The sequence below is a fragment of the Solea solea genome, chromosome 16, assembly GCF_958295425.1.
Source record: "Solea solea chromosome 16, fSolSol10.1, whole genome shotgun sequence".
Lineage (NCBI taxonomy): Eukaryota > Metazoa > Chordata > Actinopteri > Pleuronectiformes > Soleidae > Solea > Solea solea.
This window is the reverse complement of record NC_081149.1, coordinates 7,202,481-7,223,898: the sequence shown is the minus strand read 5'-3', so window position 1 is coordinate 7,223,898 and position 21,418 is coordinate 7,202,481. Positions and strand designations below refer to the sequence as shown.

Genomic DNA, 21,418 nt, shown 5'->3' with positions numbered 1-21,418 from the left:
GTATTTCCTGATGTATTTTTTTTTGTAACAAATTAAAAGTCAGAAACATGAGAAAGGAGGTCTAAGTGCGACAACAGCATCTGTTTTCAATACAGACGCACGTGAAGCTTCTTCTACTACTGTTTCCGTACAACTCTGAAACAGTCAAAATGGTTTATTCTGATGCATGTACTGCTGTATATACACGTCATAGTCCGATTCCTCCCTTGAATTTCATTTAATCTTGAACAGATTATCTGTTCAAATGATCTTGTAGTGTGAGGGATTAACAGAGGCACTTTCAAAACATCACACATAGACACCAGCTATTAACTGACGATGCCCACAGTCCACCTCCATGTCTGTTTATATATATTAAAGTCACGTTAAATCACGCAAGTTTCTGTGAGATCCCAAATCCCCCTGGAATCTCTGGATTAAACGCATTCAAAGTGTGGGGTCCTGCGTGTTGAGTCTGCGGATTCTCAGGATTAAAACATTGAAAATCTGAAAATCCCACATGGCTCAGCTTTTCTGATCGAACAAAATAATTTTCTACTAAAAACACTGAAATGAAACACTCGAAAGATTCTTTTTCCTTCTTGAGAGCTCAGTTTAAAGCAAACCAGTCCACGTTACGTTGCTGATTCAGAAAAACAAAGGCAGTTTGTTTATTTTTGCATGAAAAAACATCTTGTTAAAGCAGAAAATCAGAGTGATCTTTAGTAGTTCCTATCCAAACGATGTCAAAGTCGGCACTGCACACACAGGTGCCCTTAATAAGTCACCTGTCCAGTTTGAACCGCTCTGCTCACCTGACTTGTTTGGCTGGCACTGCTGTGCCGTCATCCGTGCCGCTGTCACCCGCTGGCTTCGTCTCCGATTGGACGCCGCACTGCCGCTCGGTGACCTCGCAGGTCGTCGTGACAGACATCGATGAAGGAGAGGAATTGACCGTGGAGTTTTCAGAGCTGTGCTGCTCGGGAGTGGACTCAGAGCTCGGCGACGTGGAGGTGGCTGTGAGCGTCTCTGACGACTGGCTGGAGGATTCTGCAGAGGCAGCAGACATCGCTGGACACGGAGGAGTCGGGGCGTGGCCAGCGGCCGGCGGCGGCAGCGGCTGTGAGGCACATTCCTGCTGCACAACAGTGTCCGTTGCTGGTGACTGAGGGACTTTGTCTGGCAGTGATGAGGCGTGAGTTGCAGACTGGCTGGGACTCTGCTGTGCTTCTGGAGTGACGGTTGCTGGTTCGACTGCCTGCTGAGGTACGGCGTTGCTTGTTTCCCGCGGCTGAGGAACCTCGGTGCTGGCTGTTTGCTGGTGCAGGACTGCGGACTCTGGCAGTTTTTCTCTGGCTTCATGATATTCACTGGAGTCGCTCCCCTCGTCTGAACTGTCGCTGCTGCTGTCGTCTGACGATGTGGATTCATAACTGCGAGAAGAGAAGATGATGAAGTTAAGGGCTGCATTAACTTGAAGAAAAGACAAGACAAATATTTGTCGTTTAGACTAAAACAAATGCCAGAAACTGCTGCCCATGATCCGCTGATCTGTACATTTGCTGTCAAACAAGCACTGTCACTACGTGCTTGGTGCCAAAATTAGAACTTTTTATACCCTCATAAGCAATTACACTTCAGTGAGTAACCAGTGAAAGTGGATGGAAATGACTGACTGAGGCTCAGCGTTTACGGACACTTACCCTCCGTTGACCCCAATAAACTGTAGGTTTTTCTTAGTGGAGGGAGAACCCGGTTCACCTTCTGCTTTCCGCTTCATAATGGACCTCAGGGACTGAGGAGACGAGACTGCAGAAGACACAGGGGAATCACTCAAACTGCCAGAAGACACGTGACGGGATCAAAAACAAGTGGAGTCTTAAACGGTTACCAGTTTTCGCGGCTTCTGTCGCGCTCGTGTGCAGGTGCGTCTCTCCGCCTCTTGTTTGCGTCAAACTAATCTGATTAATCGTCGTGCCGACGACGACGGCAGGACTGGCTACAGGCACCGACGTGGACAGCTCGCTCCTCAGGACGTCGCGCACCTGCTTGGACGTGACGGCGATGGGCAACTCGACGGGAACATCTGTGAGACAGGAGACAGGACACCTCAGTCTTCTGATCTATTATACAGTATACAGTGACACATAAATACGAGTTTTCCGGATCAGTTTATTAATTTTACCCATAAATACCCTGCTGATTCATGCTTGATAGACTGTTTACAATATCCTCTATTTCTGTTTGTAAAGACGCAGCAGTAGAATAACGTCTGTACAGAGTAGACCCAGACACTTCTTCTCAAAAACAGATGCCGTGTTTGTGTTTTATTAAACACTCCTGTGTGTAAATATCAGGTGAATGCTATTCCCTGCAGTGTTATACAGAATAACACGAGGTCCTTTGTGTCGTAAATCAATTCTGTGAAAAACGCATCTCAGAAAAACACAGTGGAAGCTAAATTTACTGTATATGAGACCAACATGAGCACAGTTTGTGTTGTTTTTCCATCACTATTACACTTTGCAATCAGTTCCAACATCATAATCACAAGTTTAAGACAAAACATTGTCTATTTCAGCTTTAATTTCACTTTAATCTGAGCCTTTTTGGCCTTATTTTGTTGCTACTGTGTTGTTCCAAAGCATATTAGTCTTTGTGAGTGCGCTGAGAATAATCATTTCTGGGATGCATGGTGACATGGACGTCGAGGATTAGTCAGTGACTGCACATATTTAAGCCACGTTAACGGCGCTTAATGATTTTCCAGCTGCTTTTCCAGAGTTTTGTTGTTTTTGGGCCCAAATATTTCCATTTCCATATTTATCTGACTGAAGGACGGGCAAGGACTTTCACTAAGGAGCAAAACTCAATCTTTCATTAGCCAACTTTTTTATCAATTTAATTGACAAATTTGTACCTCTTCTTATCGTCCAAATGTTTGATGAAAAAGTGACCGTGTGCATTACTATAGATAATATTGTATCAAATTGAATCACTGACATAATAATCGTAATTTTATTCAATCATGAGACCTGAGAAAACATCAGGAGATCAAAACTCACTGTCACAGTCAGCAGACACGAGATATTTAAATGTTTGGGTAAAAGTAATAAACGGGAGACTCTGATACTCTACCGGCTGAATCCACACCTGCAGCGTCTTCTCTGTGGCCGCTCTCTGACCGTCCGCCTGCTAGATGAAGCGAGGGGGAGCTGCACGTCTCTGCTCGGAGCAGCGTTCCCACCTCCACCACAGTGGGCTGCTCTGACGTGTACACCTGGATCCCCACAGTCCTCTGCTCCCTCTGCTGCGGCTGCTGTGTGAAGGTGACCAGAGTGTGCAGGCTGCAGCCCTGTGCCTCCTGCCAGCCCATGCTGGTCGCCATGACGGGGTGTTCCGCCTGAGGAGATTTCTGGACTGACGTGACCTGCTGTTGAGCAGCCTGCAGCTCCTGCATTGTCCTCTGTAGCTTTCCCTCTAGCTGACCCACTTGGTTCCTGAGAACCTCTGTCTCCGGCAGCAGCCCCAGGTCCTGCTCCCGAACCCCGACTCCCACCTGACGGCTGCCCCTCGAGTCCTCTGGTCCCACTCCGATGGTGCGCACTTCCCGCTTTGCATCCGGCCGGGCTCCACCGACAATCACCGTGTCCTCGATCTCGCACCCGGAGTCTTGTTTGGAGGCCTCGGGTGTGGTGGGAGACAGTGGCTCCGCTGATTTGTTGCTACTCTTCGCTCCAGTGCTCAGTTCTTCTTCGGGGATGTCGATGTAGAGCTCTCCTCGGGGACGACCTCGACTGAAACCCAGAGTGTGGCCCAGGAACTTCTGGCTCTTCAGCTGGACGCTGAGCTGCCGCTTCTCCTCCTGCAGCACAGAGATTTTCACCTGGAGCACTGGGATGGTCTTCACCTGCTCCTCCAGCTCCCGGATCTTCCTGAGCGCTGCTGCCATCTGCTCCCTGACATGCTGTAGGTGTGCTGGTGTTGGCGTCACTGGGGTGGACAGGCCAGAACTCAATGGAGTGAAAGATCCTCCCCCACCTTGCGCCCGGTTGAAGCTGTGTGCGCTGCTGATGGAGGTGTTGGAGCCCGCGACACTGCTGTGCATGCTGCCCAGGTTGGAGAATCTACGTCCTTCTTTCTCCTCTTCCAGCTTCCTGCGTGCGTCCAGCAGGGTCTTCTCCACGCGGGCCGTGCTGAAGTTGGGCCTCTGCGACGTGTGGAAGCCTGGAGCACAGTAGGAGAATGAGGAGTGCCTGCTGTCCATGCTGGTGTTGGAGCACAAAGACTCCGTGGACGTCCACCAGGAGCCGGTGTAGCCGTAGCCACGGGGCAGAGAGCCATAGCGCGGCCGGCGCTGTATAGGGACCTTCTTGATTGTGTTTCCCTTCTCTATGTCATTTACAAATTTGAGGAAGTCCAGGTCCAGACGGTAACCATAGGGGGTCTCCACTGAGTAAGGTGCCTCCTGTTCTTTGCCGTGCAGAGAAGAGGGAGCAGGTGGGTTGAGTTTCCCTGAGGGGGAAGGAAATCAACTTTAAACAAAGGGAAATCTGCGTCTAATCTTGGGCTCAGACTTCAGAAAAGGAGCTTTAAACTCTGGGCTTCCGTGTATCCATGCACTAAACGACCTCCAAATTAGGCTTAAAGTGGAACAAAGCACTTTAAATTAAAACTTGACCTCTTCGGCGTTGAGACAACACAACCATCATATTATATTTAAAGTTGCATTTCTTAGTTAAACGGCAACAAAAACAATGCTTGTTTTCCAAATGATGTTGAACTTTAGAAGGAAAAAAATAAAGACCTGGGAAGCCGGGGTCCATGTGCAGCACCTGAGCCATTATGAGCCTGTGGCTGGTTTTCAAACGCTCATCCACCAGCTCTCACCTATGGAGACACAAACACATTGATTGATTATGATCAAGCATACTGACGTCCAGGTCCAGACCGTTGCTGTGGAAAATGGCGAAATTATTCTAAGACTCTGAAAACCAAACCAAAGTGATTACACAACGATAAAAACATATTTGAGGCTGATGCTTTCAATTTCTGCCTTAAATATAGAGAGGCAGTTCTAGGAATTTCAGGGGCCCTGCATTATAAGTGACCGGGGGGGGGGGTGGGGGGGTGGGGCCTCCAACACCAGACCAAAAGCAAGTAATTCCCCCATCACTGTCTTTTTTTAACTCCATGAAACACAATTTAACCTCAAGGTTACATGTTGTCGCTCTAAAAATACAAATCTTTTAGCAGAGAGTCAGTGGCATGCGGCCTCTCGAGGGGATTTCCAACCATGACCTCATTGTTGTCTCGCCTACATGACAGATTGTAGAATTTCAGGAAAAACGTAACCCCCCCCGCACACACACACACACACCCACCACCGACCCACTTTGCCTGTTGCAGCGCCCCTGTATGGACAGATGTGAGCGCCTCACAACATGTGGCTCGAATTTGAGCCATAACTTATAACTCTTCTACTTCATATCACGGGTTTAGAAAATAGTATTTCGTCCACGTCTTCTCCCTCCTTCCTTCCTTCCTTTCTTTCTCCCCCCACCCCCCCGCCTCTAATTTTACCCGTCCATTTTTTGGTCACAGTAGATTGTGTGTGTGTTTGTTTCTGCTCTAAACGTTCAGAGAAGAACTTTCCTGGCAGCTGAATCCAGGACAGAGGTTTGAGACTGCCAGTTACAACCTTATTAGGAATCATCCGTGCACGCGAACTTCGCCTCTCAAATCAGGGTTGACACACACACACTCCCTCTCTCTCTCCCCCCCCCCCCCCCCCATCTCTATTTTTTCCTCTCTTTATGCTTTTCTGGTGCTCGACTCAACATCAGCTGACGATCAGGAGGTTTCAGCTGGTCACTCGCTCTCGCTCTCACTCTCTCTCCCTCTTGCTTTCCTTCCACGCTCACTTGCTCATTACTTTAACAAAGAAAGCACAGTGAACTGCCAAGAATATACTCACTCCAATGCATTTTTCATAGCAGAGGTAATGCATGCGACGCTTTATAAACAAAAGGCTGGTGCTGCTTTTTTCCTCTTTCTCTTTTTCTCACACACACACACACACACAGAAAGTTTGCAGAGACCCGAGAGTTGCACGGGAAAAGATTAACTTTCTAGGTCATCACTGTGTGGGAACTGAGGATGTACAGTAATGTTTAAGCCGTCCACAGATTCAGTCGACTGAAACGTCGTCACACTGTTTAGACTTTGAAAGGGCTAAGATCAGAAGTCTGGACGGCAAACCTACACTTTAATTCTTTTTAGGACATTCTCTGTTTCCAACCAAGTCTCGTCTCTCTCTCTCTCTCTGTGTATCTCTCGGTCTTGTGACCCTGGTCAGCGCTTGTTCGCTTGTGAAAACTAGGACACACGGAAACACTGACTAAATTGACTTGGTATTTCTGAAGTCCTGCAGTCCCTCTAATGTCTCGGTGTGATTTGGCCTTATCTGTCTCCCCTCATCACCCACTCATACCACGATTGGCGCACACACATACACACACACACTGTCAAGACATGGGAAGACTGCGAACACCTAATCCTTTTTAACAACCTCAAATTTTCATGGGTCACTGACTGTAAAAAAAAAGCCCACTGTAAAAAGTGAAGTAACTTAAAGGTGCAGAAGGCTTTGGATTGCCAGAAAAAGAGATGACTCTTGAGGACCTTATTCTCACGGAAACAGAACTATACAAGATACAATCTTTTCCTTTTCCGTACTCGTACTATGTTTCTGTAAACACAGCATTGTTTCAAGATAAGTCTTTCCTAACCCCCAAAAAACGACTCCAAAAATGGACAAGAAGAATTTCGGTTGTTGTTTGAGGCCATAAACCATTTACAAAGATAGACACAGTCTTCTGTAAGGGTGGGAATCACAGGGTATACGACACAAGATACCAATAATACCACCACGACAATACAGCGATTCTTGTGATAATCGTCATATCGCAAGACAATCATACATCACGATTATTATATCTATCTATAAATTCCAGGAACTGGAATCTCCAAGACATCATGATTTATTACACAAGATTTTTTATAAGGTCTGTCTGTGACTTGCGTATCTCTCGAACCAATGGTCTGATTGATTTCAAACTTGACAGGTGTCTTGCTAAGTTTGACGTGGTTTGGATAAGTAATGCAAAAGATATCGGTCTCACAGCACTGTGAGCGAGACAGGGGCCGGACGCACTGCTCCACTGGCAAGTAAGGCTGCACGGCAGACAAGCCCGCCCCTCGTCTTCCAGTTAGCCAAATGACAACAATATACTAAATGACCACCAGGAGGTGACTCTCCTGGTGACAAACTATGTTTACATGTACGTTTTTTTAATAGAAAATTGAGCCTACTTCTCACTAAATGGTCTCAATCACTAATTTAGGCTGTTTATACAAAAGCATGGCATGGCAAGTATGAGTGGACACTGGTGTAGATCCTGCACAAGTGATGACATTTAACATTTAGGGTTGATTAGTGCTCACGTGCTGGAGTTTTCAATGTTTGACGAAACAATTCCCGCTAGAAAAGTCCACCCCTACTGCCAATACTCACTCTCAACTCTCCTGTTATTGATAACTTGATTTAAATGATGGAATCATTACTTAATAGCAGCAAAAATATGTTGCCTAGCTCAACTTTAATGACAGTCATCAACTGAAGCCTGAACTGAGGTCAGTTAAAAAGACGACATCACCAGAAATCTGCTTTTGTGACAGCACGTCCAGCAAAGTTAGTTTTGACTCCAGTCTCCAAGATAATATGATATTTTTCTCTTACACAGACCAAAGCCTACCAGTCTGGACAAAGTTAATTCATCAAACGTCCAAGATGTAAATTGTTAGATAATAAAAAAGGGAGATTTTGCAGGGGGGGAAAAGTAAAAAGCACATACTTACAGACTTATTTATTTATCTTTTACTGATCTGGCTCCGTTCCACGAAAACTTTAAAGGGGGGAAAGTTTTGGCTCGCTGCCTTCACAGACAGCAACCCGTGTGAGCGTCTGTTTATTTCCAGTATAGAGCGAAAGTGTTGGACTGATTATGTGCCGCATGCCACACTGCGCGAGTATGAATACATGTGTGAGAACGTGAGAGCAGGACGTGGAACAGGCCAACGAGACAGCCTGAATGTGTCTGTGTCTGTGTGTGTGTGTACTTGTGCTTGCTACCTCCTGAGGACCTTTTCTGGCATAAACACTGACCCTGTCACGACCTTGTTGTCCTCATGAAGACCAAAAATCTGGTCCCAATGAGGCAGAAGCTCATTTCTGAGGAAGTGGTTAGGAGATTTGGGTTAGACTTTATCTGGTTATGGTTAAAAATGAGAGATAACGCTTTTCAAAGTCAACGCAAAGTCCTTAAAAGGACAGCTGCGCGAACCTTTGTGTGTGTGAGAGGCGGGAGGGAGGAGGACAGCGGCGGAGGACAGAGGACAGTTGATGAGATATAATTAGAGTGTGCAGTTTAGCGACCAAACATCCCGGCAACTCAGACATGACGGACGGCACGGGCGAAAACCTTTTGAATTCCCAAATAGAGTTTTCTCTTCTTTCAAATTACATCTTCACTCTAAAGTCATTATTCTCCGATTCAAATGTCTCCTCCTCCTCGCTGCTGCTGCTGCTGCTGCTGCTCCTCCGGGGTGCCATTCCTCCCACACCGCCCCCCTCCCCCCCTCACAAACGCCCACAGCAGAGTGCGGCAACATCTGCTTCTCCAACAGTGGCTCACGGGGTGTTTTGGATGTGTTATCCAGCGTGTACATATTCCACATAAGATTGCGGTGCGGTGGACTTTTCCTCCCTCCTTCTCTCCCTCAGCTCTCAGACAGAGTTCCTTTGAAGCGACATCTGAACAGAAACCAGTGTGTGTGTGCACTTTCATTCTCTATCTGTCCAGCCTCATCCTGGACTAATGCCCTTCGACCCCCTTACCTCCCCGTACAGCTGCATACCACACTGAGGGAAGTTAACATCGCCTGGTTCACTCCCTCCATTCCCCGCCATTAAGATTAAGACAACCCTCAGGGGGGTAAGATGCAGGTCATCCAGCACAAATTACACGTCTGCAGTATGTCCTGGAAACTGTCAGGAGAATATAACTGCATCACATGCAGGAACTGAACAACATAAAATGAGGCCGACATCGTGCCCGGGACTGGGTGATTATGTGTTTTTTAAATTTAAATCGCAAATTTGAAACAATGCCATTAGCAAACGGCAATGGCTGCAATTTAACTGCTCTATATTATGTCCTACGCTCTATGCCAAATTTAGAAAACGTGTTATGCACACTAGTTATGCAACTAACGATTCTTTTCATAAACGATTAATCTGTCGATTATTTGAGGAATGGTTTGGTCCATAAAATGTCAGAAAACGTTAAAAAATGTTGATCAGTGTTTATCGAACCTGGAAATGATGATGTTCTCAAATGTCTTGTTTTTGTCCACAAACCAAAATGATTGAGTTTCAATGATTTCTTTGTTATCTGGAGCAAAGAAACTAAAGAAAATAGTCATATTTAAGAAGCTAAAACAATCAGAAATCTAGTTTTAATCATGAAAAAAGCTAATAATCAATTTATCGAGTAATTATTTCAGCTCTAATGCAACAATTACTAAATTAATTGTTGACTATTTTGATAATCAGTTTGAATGTTTTTATAATTGATTTTTCACCTTCTTAAATGTGAATATTTTCTGGTTTCTTGGCTCGATATAATAAAGAAATCATTAAAACAAGATCATTTTGGTTTGTAGGTACAAAACAAGACGTTTGTGAACATCATCATTTTCAAGATTTGAGAAAGAACAATCGACATTTTTCAACATTTTCTGGACAAAATGATGTAACAAAGCGATAATTAACTGAAGCTGGACAGAAATCACTAAATCGAATTGCAATATCAGTGTAAAAGAAAAACTGCAATAGCATATTTTACTCAAATCAGTCAGCTCTACATTGTACCAGGCATGGGAGGATATGAATATTTTATGACAGGATTATTTAACTGTCTTTTTTTTTTTTTATTCTTAAACATAAAGGGCATTCAGTGGCTTCTTCTCGTAGCTTACAGATACAGAGGAATCAGGTGAATTAATGAAACTAATGTTACAGAAAAATGTGATGAAATATTGTATTATTACAAAAAAACGTCTTACTTCTAAAAAATCTTATAAGTGTAATAAATCATGATGTCCTGGAGTTTCTGGCTCCCCCTTGTGGCAGTTCAACTTAAATTATTAGGACAAGCTGCTGTGGTGTCAGGACTGTTAGGTTGTGACCTGATGGTCCACTAGGGCATTCAAAATGGATCTGAGGTCACTCACAGCGCCCTCTGCTGGACCAATGTCATGATTCATTCACATGGTCTGTTGCACTGCTAGGCTGTATAATTTGACCTCAAATGGGCTTTTAAGGTTTGAGATCAAACTATGTGAAGTTGGGATACCCATGGTTGTGACGGTGACGTTGAATTGTCTCCACGTTGTACATACAAGGAAGATTCAGGATCATTGATTTACAGCCAGGTCTTTGCAGGCGAGTATGTGAGGGATTAAAAAAAAAGGTGGGGGTCGGGGGTTGGATTTACAGTCTGTATACACTGCAGATTCTTTGGAGAATCAGAAGGACTGCGACCACCCTGGAGAGCAATCTAAAATGCCAGGCCTCACTCTGCGGGTCACTTCACCCGCATTCATCAAACTCAACTCTTCCATTCAGTGAGTCAGCTAATTATTATTGCCATGACAAACGATTAAACCTCAGTCATGCTAAGTCAGAAATTCTTCCCACCACTCCAGAGAAGATCTTTATGAATTTTTTCCACTGCTTCACCGACTCTCTTGACTCTGGCGATTGCTATTCTGCTCCAGCTCGGGGATGTTTTGTGAATTAGGAAAAGAGGGATTTATTTTCCACTTCATACCAGCTGCTTGCACCACAAGAACGGGATCGCTCCTCCCCAGGCTCTTCCTCACTCGCTCTGTCACAGTCAGCAACAGCAGCAGCACCTGCAGGAGGAGGAGGAGGAGGAGGAGGAGGAGGGAGCATGAACTTTAGACGCCACAGCTGAGCACAGACAAGTCATCAGGAGACCGGGGTAAAACCATTAAAGTAAAAGTAAATGCCTAAACTACTTGTATATGCGATTATTCGGTTAATCGATTACTCAATGAATTGTTAGCTATTTTGATAATTCGATGACTCGATCCAAGTGTTTTTTTCTGGTTTTTCAGATTCTTAAATGTTCATTTTTTCAGGTTTCTTTGCTCCATACAACAGAGAAATCATTAAAACCGATGAAATTTGGTTCGTGCGATGATGAATTTTGAGGTCTGAAAAAAAACAAAAAAAAAAACATTTTTACAGCATTTTCTGACATTCAAAGACAAAACAGTACTCGATTCATCGAGAAAATGATCGACAGACCAATCGATGATGAAAATAATCATCAGTTGCAGCACTAACGTGTGTATCCAGTCATGTTATTAGTTCATCCAGGGCCCAATCTTATAGTAGTATTGGCAGAAGAAGAGGAAGGCCAATACCAACACAAAAGATGCACTGAGGGACGGATGGACGGACGTAAGACGGACGAAAATGGAGAACAAACGGACCTTTACTCTCCTCTTTCATCACACTCTTGTCCACTCAGCGCGGGACTCGTCGTCCCAGACTTCTCTCTACTTTCACAAACATCAGAGTTGTTGCTACGCTGAGCTTTTTCCACTTTACAATCCCAACACGACATGGCACGGCACGGCACCACTCTACACGCTTTGGTTCATTTTCCATTACTTCGTAGTACCTCAACGTGGGCGGAGTCGTCATAGCACGGCTGCATGAAACTACCGTAAATTCCGTTTTATCAGCGTCACAAACCGCAATCAGTGAGCTGAAATACAGCTGATCGGGTCGTGATTCAGCTCACGATCACCAGCTTTCAGCAGTGCTATCGCTAAATATACCAGACTCCTCTGTTAAATATTGAGATTTTTTAGAAACTTCCTTTGCTAAATGTTGGAGATTAACGGAATGTTTTCAGGATTTTTAAGTCTTTTTAACTGATCTACAGTTCGGCATTGTTCGCTTCGACTCCTGTGTCTCAAGTTGTGCTCATGAATCTTCCAGTGACCACACTCTCTCAGTGACCGGTACTCTGTTGACGTCACGTTGACGAAACTCGCCAGAGCAGGTACTAAAAAAAAGTACCAGGCACCATGTACTATCACTAATGGAAAAGCAAGAGTCGAGCCGTGCCGGAACTGTGTAGTGGAAAAGCGCCATTAGCCTCAGAAGAGGGGGTTTAGTTAAAAGGTGTCCATCACTGTTTGACACGGAGACAAAAACAGAGTTATGACAGGTTACAAAGGAGCGGACCCCTGAAAGACCATATACACAGGTTGCAAAAGCCAGAAAAGCATTCCTGTGGTTTTTGACGGACAAACCGGATGTGAACAATATACCATCATGAGACGCCAGAGGATGAGTGACCTCCTCGCACTGTAGCCTGGATGAAGACTAATCCATGCACTGAGTATCTCCTTCCCTTCCAGCTGTTTATCCCAAAAAAAAGAGAAAATACACCCTCATTCCTTTCTCCGGTTCAAGGCTCTGTAATCAATTCAAGGCTGGGAGTCTCCCTGCCACTTGATTGGGCAATGTTTGGTGTTTTCTTGCCTCACAAATGCAGCGCCACAAAAACAACAACACACTCACATCAGCACACACCCTCCAGCATGATGGGAACAGCCAATTCTAGTCATCAAACACACACACACACAGATAGTGTGTAATGGGGGAAAACAAGGGACGAGTCAGCATCGTTGATATGATTTTCCTGTTGCTAGATGTTTAAATAACAGGGCAGTGAATGACATCGAAGAATGGAAGAGGTAATCGCTGTCGTGAGAAACACAATCCTACTGTGTGTGTGTGTTATTGTCTCTCAGTTCCATTTAGAAAGTTTTAATAACTTTAAAAGTAAAGGATCAAAGGGGGATTGCGTTTTCTTTTTTTGGTCACTCTCACCGGATCAACCTGCCTGAGATGATCAGATTCCCCGCCTTCCTTTAAAGATGCCGTACGTAACTTGAGGTTACTGTGAACAGAAACGCTATTTGACATTTGACACACATTTGGCGATTTGAAAATTGTAATATTTTGGGATTTTAATAAAATTTCGATTAATTGTTCAGCCCTACTGTCAAGCAATACTATCAGACCTGACCGAGGGAGCGTTTGTGTGTATACAGCAGCACAGAAGCCGGTGGGGACAAGGTGAGAGTGTAGGTTTTACCCGGAGAAGAATTAACTTCTGAAACTGTAAAATGTTCAATTCACTAGCACTTTACTGTCTGTCTGCATCTGTCTTCAACATGAAACAAATTACTTCCTGTGTGCAGCGTGGGAATGTCGCCGGCAACACGAGCTCTAAACGAGCTCTAAAAAATAGAGTCAAATCGGGCATGTTTTTCGATTTAAAGCATTTAAATGTTTAGCCTTGGTCTCCATCACAATGTTCTTCTCTTAACTGTGTAAACTCTTGTTGCTCCACATTTGTAATATTTCATTCTACAGCGTGATTTGTAGCTTTGTTTTGAAACGGAGCCGTAAAATAATTATATTACTGTAAGACTCCAACGTGAGGGAAAACACAGACTCGTCTTCCAGATAAGCTGCATGACTTACGTCTGCTGATTCTCAGGCTTCGGCAGCGGCTGTTTAAGAGTCAGGCTGATGTGTGTGTGTGTGTGTGTGTGTGTGTGTGTGTGTGTCTGAGAAAAAGAGGGAGAGCACATGAGGAGGACATTTTGTCGGAGGGTCTCACAGACTCAGAAAACACTGTAACCTTTAGCAGAACATCATAACAAGACATGCTGTTGTTCAGGTCGTTGTTTCATATTGTTGTCATGCCAATAACATGGGGTGGGGGTAGTGAGGTGGGGGGGAGAAACAGACCTTTAAGACTGGAGCGACGGCCAAATTACAAAGAGCCATTCATTCAGCCACTGGCTCCACAGCTGGTTCTAATATAAAGCAAGGAGGGGCAACCCAGAGAGAGAGAGAGACGGAGCGAGCGACAGTGTGTGTGTGTGTGTGTGCGAGTGTGTGGCAAGGACATTTGCCTCAAAACAAACAAACAGTTGATAAAGTGCTGTTTAAGGACCAACACACTGACAGAAAGTGGAAATACGAGGAGCGGAGCTGACGTGTGGATTTCTCAAAGCGCCCTCAGCCTCCAGAGGAACCGCTTATATAACATACACTGATCACAACACACGCACGTACGTATGTACGAATGAACACATCCTCATCACATTATTAAATCTCACACATCAATGCCAGAAACCTCTCTCTCTCTCACAGGAAAGGGATTAAAGACCGAGCTGGGAGTGATGTGGACCTTTTCGGGGGCCAGAAAGCCTGTGCTTGGCTGCCGGGACGGGCGAATACTTGAGTGAGAACAAACGCCAAACATTACAACTTGAACTCCCCTCGACTCCCACGCAGCACAGATGAAAACACACAGAGCCTCATCACCTCCGCACACACACACACACACACACACACACACACACCGACCACAGTCCCAGGCCTGGAGACTCCCACACACACACAAACAGAGCTGCAACTTTAAAGCTGATTTATTCAGGTAAGGGCAGCGATGATGTGACAGCGGAGTGATTGAGCTGTTTTTAAATCGTCTGTATTTTTTTTTTTGATGATGGCTCAGACTGATTGAGCATGTGGTTCATACATCACTGGCTCAATTATGTTGTTAAACTCAACTCAATGACTCAATATGACTTTTTTTGTGTGTGATACTGTTGTGCCCTGTGTGTTGTTATTATCAAAGATATGAGCTCTGTTTTCAGCCTTGGCTTACATGGTGTGACAGGTATTCTTTGAGTTTTTGCTGGTCCTTATGTGTCTGACTTGTTGGTACCTGGGCATCTGAGTAATTCACAGAACTGGGAGCTTAAGACCTGGCAGTCACACTCATCACTTGCTGTGATCAACAGGCACCACGCTCTTTCTTATGTCAGGGATCAGACTACATGATATTTTTGTCGCTCATGACGGTCACAATGTCCACGGATTCTTGCTGTCTCTTCGTTCGGGGACCTGGCAACACCACGAGTACGACTCTGAGTAATCATCGTTCACAACAATGCACAAGTTCATAGGTCTTCAGGGAGGCAGGACAAGGAGTTGTCAATCATTACTCACCGCTTTTTTTTCTTGCCAACATTTTAGTTTTCTGACTTTGTCATGGTCGTGCCATGAGGAGACGTGAGGTACTTTTGCACAAATGCTCAACAAAACATTTATCGGGGGTCACTATTCCTTCCTTGTTCGCCGCGTCAGAGGACTTGGTTTTCCTTTTAGTTAACGTCCAGGAGCACGTCGTAGAAGATGTCAGACCAGGCAGGGAAAATAGAAAAAAATTCGAACAAGACTCGTCTTGTCGGGGCGTTGTGGAGCATCTCTCAGACGCTAAATCTCTGTTCTTTAATTATGTTAACACTACACATCTGTTCAATCGCTCCCGCATTTATAATCGAGTCCGACATAGGAGACAGGGATGGGAATCGGTATCTGTGAGTATCAGTATCGGTCCAATACTGGTCAAAATCACTGGATCAGATATCAGACAATCCAAAAAATCTATACTGTAAAAATTTAAATAAATATCAGCAAAAGCATTTTAGTATCGGACTTAAATCGGTATCGGACACAAAAACGTGGTATCGTTAACTAAGTTAACAACTAACACATCTGCATTTTGCAGCCCTCAGCATATGCGCGATATTCAGGTATCTAATCAAAAATTTCCAATATCCAATCCAGTGATTTTTGACCAGTAACTCGAGCTGACAGTGAATATCCTGTTGCCTCATCCCTATGCAGCAGTTTGATGAAGAAAGGGTTACAGGAAAGGCAGCTCCATCTCTCTATCCCCCTGGGATCCAGAAACAACCCAGTCACTTCCTCCCAGCACAGGAGAAGAGAGTATCAAGGAGAAGGAGCACGTAAATAAGAATAATAGGTGAAAAAAGGAGCAGGGGTAAAGGAGGGAGAAAGCAGGGAGAGCAGTAGGGTTATGTGAGGGAGGGTGGGAGTAAAAAAAAAAAAAAAAAGAAAGAGTGGGAATGTGAGGAAAGAAAGGCAAAACTCCCAGAAGAGGAGAAAAGAAATGCTGTTTAGAGTTTAAGATGGAAACTTCTCTGAGTGTTCTCAGATTTGAACGCCGCCAGTATGAATCACTGCAAAGCCCGCTGCTGCAGCCTGTTATGTTAATGCCGGAATCACAGATCACAGAGAACGGCTCACAACAAATACAATTTCAAAGGAACTCGGCTCATAATCTGAAATGGCTCCGCCTAGAAGATTACCATCATTTGTGCATTCCACTCCCCAAAAATAGACCGACAATAGAGAATCCCACTGAGAAGCTGCACTTTGTTTCCCTAAAGAAAGCTCATTCTTGTCCTTGAGAGGTTTCGTCAATCTAAATAAGAGGCTGCAGAAGCTTTAATATAGACGTGCAGAAGAGTCTTAAGTGTTTAATCGGCGTCACAACAAGAGACACGGTTATGGAGTCATCTGTAAAGACTTCTTTGTCCTCCTCCTCCTCCTCACTCCAGAGCACAGATGGCTTCATTCAGCCAACTGGTCATGAAATGAATAATAAATCAGGAAAAAATTATGACAACAAACTTCTCTCCTCAAGAGCAGCAGAATGTTAAATGCAGATGCAACAACGGCCGGTTTGTCGCGAGGCAGAACGTGGCAGAGCCGCCGCGCACGTCAGACGCGGCCTTTGTCATGCGTAACCATGACCCAGCCAGATGACGTCACATTGACATACAGTCAGTGTGTGAACAGGAAGATAGTTAGTCCTGCTAAAAACCTGAAATGTGCATGTATGAATTCAACTGGACCCAAACTGTTCCCACTAATAGAAGAAGCTGGGACACAGAAGAAGAAAAATGTAGGGAAAGTCTGACCGGTAGAATCTATGTTCCGTCTCAGCTTAAGGGCCGGGTCATACTTTTGCATGACTACAGACATTTTGCTAAGGTCTGTGCGATGTATATTTCCTTATCAGAGGATTTCCAGGACAGTCCACGCAGACCCTATGAGGACAATTGCAAATCCACATCCAGTTTGAGTCCAAACGCAACAAAACTTTCCAGTCCAGTAGGTTGAACACTGACTATTATTTGTCAAAAGAGACCGCGAAGCAGAGGATAACCATGGAAACTTGCTTCAGGTTATGTAACAAAAATATGCTGGTACACACAGCGCTTGAAGACAACATGGACATAGAAAAGAATTCTGAGACGCTGTCGGTCTTGACTGCACATGACACAGTTGTGGAATTTGTCGACTATCCAACTGCCATAAAAAATGGAATATTTTGAATTGAATAAATGGGAGAAAGACTGGCCACCAAAAACGTTTTGATATGTGACGTAATGGGTCAACTGGAAAACGCCACCTGAGACAAACTGGGACCAGGACAGTGGTCCAGCTCAATGGTAAAGACTTAAAAGGTCCAGTGTGTAAGTAAAACGATTCTAAGAAATGTATCGGACATCTGGTAAGACTTTCACAACGTAACAAATGCAGACTCACTCCTTCATTTCCCAGAGTGCCTCAGGGAACTACGGTGGCCTCTGAATACCACAAAGGACGCACAATAAGCTTCCGCTGGTTTGTCAGTTCGGGTGCAAGATGGTCGCCTCGGTGAGGTAAGATACTTGACTAAAGTGCATAAAGGCTTATTCTAAGGCAATAAAATCCAAGCTATTTTTATTTTTATCTTATACAAACATACTAAGAGGTTTTATTGGCAGAAACATTAAATAAAACCTCTATGAGGTTACACACTGGACCTTTAACTGTGAATGAAAACACACTTGGCGACATGAGGCGTTTCAGCTTCACTAATATGAGCTCCAAACTGGGCCAGGACAGTGAAATCACAGTCCAATGGGACGTCTCCTCCCAGTTTGTCTGCCCTTTAGGAAAAATCCCTGTTTTTTACATTAAGGAGTGAGTGGTGGTATAGAGGAGCAGACGGCGCTGGGCTGGAGCAGTCTGGTGCTGGGGGGAGAGAGTGTACATGGCCAAAGGGAGGGGCCATGGGAGCTCACATTACCCCTGGAACAGGAGCAGAGTAAACACTTGCACAGTCTGTGATTGGTCATTGTGCTGACCTCTAACAGGAAACTGTGCAAGGGTGGGACTGCTGAGCGGCAAAGGAGCGGCACCGGAAAGAGAGACCAAAAAAAAATTCCTGTTCAGTAGTGGAGGTGGGGGGGATTAAGATGACGCCGGGGCAGAGATGGTGCTGAACTCTGCACAGTTGTGAGGAGCCTGCTGGGAGGAAGAAGAAGTCCAGACAATGGTCAGATCCGGTTGAAGCTCCGTGGAGCTAAGGTTAAAGCTTGGTGCAGCGTGTGTCCGTGGTACTAAGCGGATGGCACAGCAGAACACAGGAAGTCATCTCACTCACTGAGGTGGTGATTTGCTTAAGTGGTTCCCTCTCATGGATCTTATCAATTACTTCCTGATTCTAGAAGAGCTGTTGATCTAAAGACTGAGCGTGTGCCTGAAGATGACAAAAAAAAACAAAAAAAAACATGTTTGTGTCCTTCACTGGACACGCTGTGGCTTCTCTGAGTGATTAGTCTATTAAAGGGCATCAGGTCAGATTATCTAGACAGTTAAGTGATTAATGTCTGAAGCCTGATTAGACAGACATGTCTAATCAACACAGTTAAGCAGGAGTATTGGCTGATTAGGTGCTTTACTGCGTTTCAACACAAATATCTAATCAGCCAATCACAGCGCAGCAACTCAATGCACTAAATGAAGTAAACACGGTTAAAAACGACCAGCTGAAGTTCAACCTGAGCAACAGAATGGTGAAGAAAGGTGATTTAAGGGACTTTTTCAGTGTTGGTGCCAGATTTTTCACACACGACAAAGTCTAAGGTTCACAGAAAATTTTCTGAACAGGACAAAATATTGAATTGTCATCACAACAGTAACTCACAAAACTCCATGTACGCAGAAGCAGCTTCCAACAATACTGCAGCCCACGACAACAAGGTGAAAATGAGCAACAGGGGAGAGAAAAAAGGAGAAACATTTGGTGCCAACGTTGCAAATACAAAATAAAATGTTAACAAATGTCGTTATGTTGTCCCTTATGTGTTAGTGACATTTTATTTAGTTTAATACTCTGCTACCTCCTCTAGGTTCAAGAAATGACACTTGCTTTCCATCTTGTTTTTGTTTCTTTAGCCTCAAGTCATATTATATTATATATACAGTATATTAAACAGCCCTAATCCTTAAATTAACCCACACAACCTTTTTAATTCTCTTGAAATGATGTTGCGTTTTCAGTAAAAATGGTGGATTTTACACATGGCCTGGAGTACATAATAAGTGACCAATCATCCAACAAGCACTGTCTATTGTTGGACCACAACAGTCACTCACATCGTGCAGTAAAACTGTCCACGGCAGCTAATCAGTATTTGACAGTGACAGACAGTCTCATGCAGGTTCAGGGTGTAATTTCATTAGCCCTCGCTAAACCATTTAGATGCCCGGCGTGTGGCCTAGTGTGCAAATGGGGTTTACAGCCCTGCATTCCACCGCAGAACCCCTGCGTCCAAACACTGGAATGAGACAATCACATTCCAGCTCAGGAGAAAAGAAGGAGAGAAAAAAAAAAGTAAGAAAACCGGATCAGGAATTCCCCAAAATCTGCAGCCTGGGGAGTCCGGGGGGTCCTTGTGAGGAAGAGTCAGTTTTCACTGTTATTACACTGTCACTCACTGAAAGTGAAAACAGTGAGGCAGTTCCACAGTCGCCACTTTAGTTAGGTTCACTTTTAGTTCAAAATATTACAGAGCAACTTATCCTGCCGTCGTTAAAGTTAATGTGTTTAAGTTTCGGCCTCATTGTTAAGAATTAAAGCACTCGTTTTGTTATCGCCGATCTAATGGTGCGCTCCAGCTGTAGTCAGAAATTGGAATATACCAGTTCCTAGTCAGAAGTTTCAATTGGAACTTCCCATCAGGTCCGATTTCCCAGTCAGAAATTCAGAGCAACTACTAATGCTAAAATTGAAGAGCCCTTGATACGTTTGTTTACATGTTTTTCCAATTTCTCAACTGAAACGCGGTCAACTCGGAGGTCGTAAATGGAACGTACTATTGTTATTCTGCCTCTGTTTGGTCTTCATGAACAGAAACAATGCAACAGATTCCAAAAATCTTGGTCATCCATCCATTTTCTACCACTTTACTCTCTGTTAAACTGTTTGTATCTCACTGTTGCTAGACCTTTGTATGTGATATAAAGTGAACTGAAATGAACTGGTGATACGCTATATTATACACATTATCATCGCCGCAGACCACACGTTCACATGTGACGACATGAACGACGACAGGACAGAGTCCATCGGGAGTGCCAGGCAGCTGCTTCACAATCTACTCTGGTGATTTAACACACAGACACACACACACACAGCGGCTCATTACACAACAGCAGCACAGTGGTGTATTGTACAGTGTGATGTCGTGTTACCAGCCTGATGACTACACCCCCCCCACATCCTGCCAAGTTCTACATGTCCTTCAACGAAACATCTGATGTGTTTACTGATGAATCCACACAGACAGTCCGCCACACATGTCATGAGACAGCCCGTCTCACAGTGACAATCGTCTACACTGATGTGTATTTATTATACTAGTTAGCAGAAGAAACACGTCAAGGAACACATGTAACTTTCGCTTGTTGAGACTTTTTTATCTGATCCCAGTGAGAGATGAGACGTTACTTGGTATTGGACAGTTGAAAAGATACTTGAAACTTGAAAAAGTGGTGTTGAGACATTCTTAATCTTAGTTTGGGATTACTCTTATATTCGCTGGGTCTGATGATTTTGATTCTAGCCCAGTGATTACCAAAAACTGCGTCATGGGAGATTTTTTTTGGGTCCCCAAACAAACTTTTTAGTCAAGATTTAGGTGTATAAGTTTCAAAAAAATGCATAAAATTAAATTAGAAGGATCATCTTTTAGGAAATTATCCTTTTTACCGATTCAAAATGATATTAGGGGTGAAAGATATGAATGTAAATGCTGTTCTTGTCATGATTTATAATGTGATTTGGGCCATCTTCAAGAAGTGAAGTCAGTCCCCCTGAGAGAAAGTTTGGAAAACACTGATGTAGCCAATGGGGAGCTCCCAGACAATGACCCACCCTTTGGGACTTTTCTGCCGCTTGTGTTCGCACTGGGACAAATGACATAAGCTACAGTAGTACTGCGTATGGGACACGAAATCAGAACAGTAGAATGTCAGTTGGTG

At 44.3% G+C, this 21,418-nt stretch overlaps 1 protein-coding gene across 3 annotated transcripts in view; it reads right to left on the bottom strand.

The window, feature by feature from the left end:
• Nucleotides 1–21,418, bottom strand: part of kank2 (KN motif and ankyrin repeat domains 2) — a 29,870-nt gene that overhangs the window by 5,627 nt on the left and 2,825 nt on the right. Inside the window, exons 2-7 of one of the 3 annotated variants that reach the window (XM_058653841.1) lie at nt 10,935–11,019; nt 4,787–4,869; nt 3,118–4,494; nt 1,871–2,065; nt 1,683–1,788; nt 795–1,412 (exon numbers count right to left, since the gene is read on the bottom strand). In XM_058653841.1, the coding sequence (XP_058509824.1) occupies nt 795–1,412; nt 1,683–1,788; nt 1,871–2,065; nt 3,118–4,494; nt 4,787–4,823 (2,333 nt within the window). In that variant the 5' untranslated portion in view covers nt 4,824–4,869; nt 10,935–11,019. The remainder of the gene's footprint in view (nt 1–794; nt 1,413–1,682; nt 1,789–1,870; nt 2,066–3,117; nt 4,495–4,786; nt 4,870–10,934; nt 11,020–21,418) is intronic. The other 2 variants (XM_058653840.1, XM_058653842.1) reach the window with 2 other exon arrangements.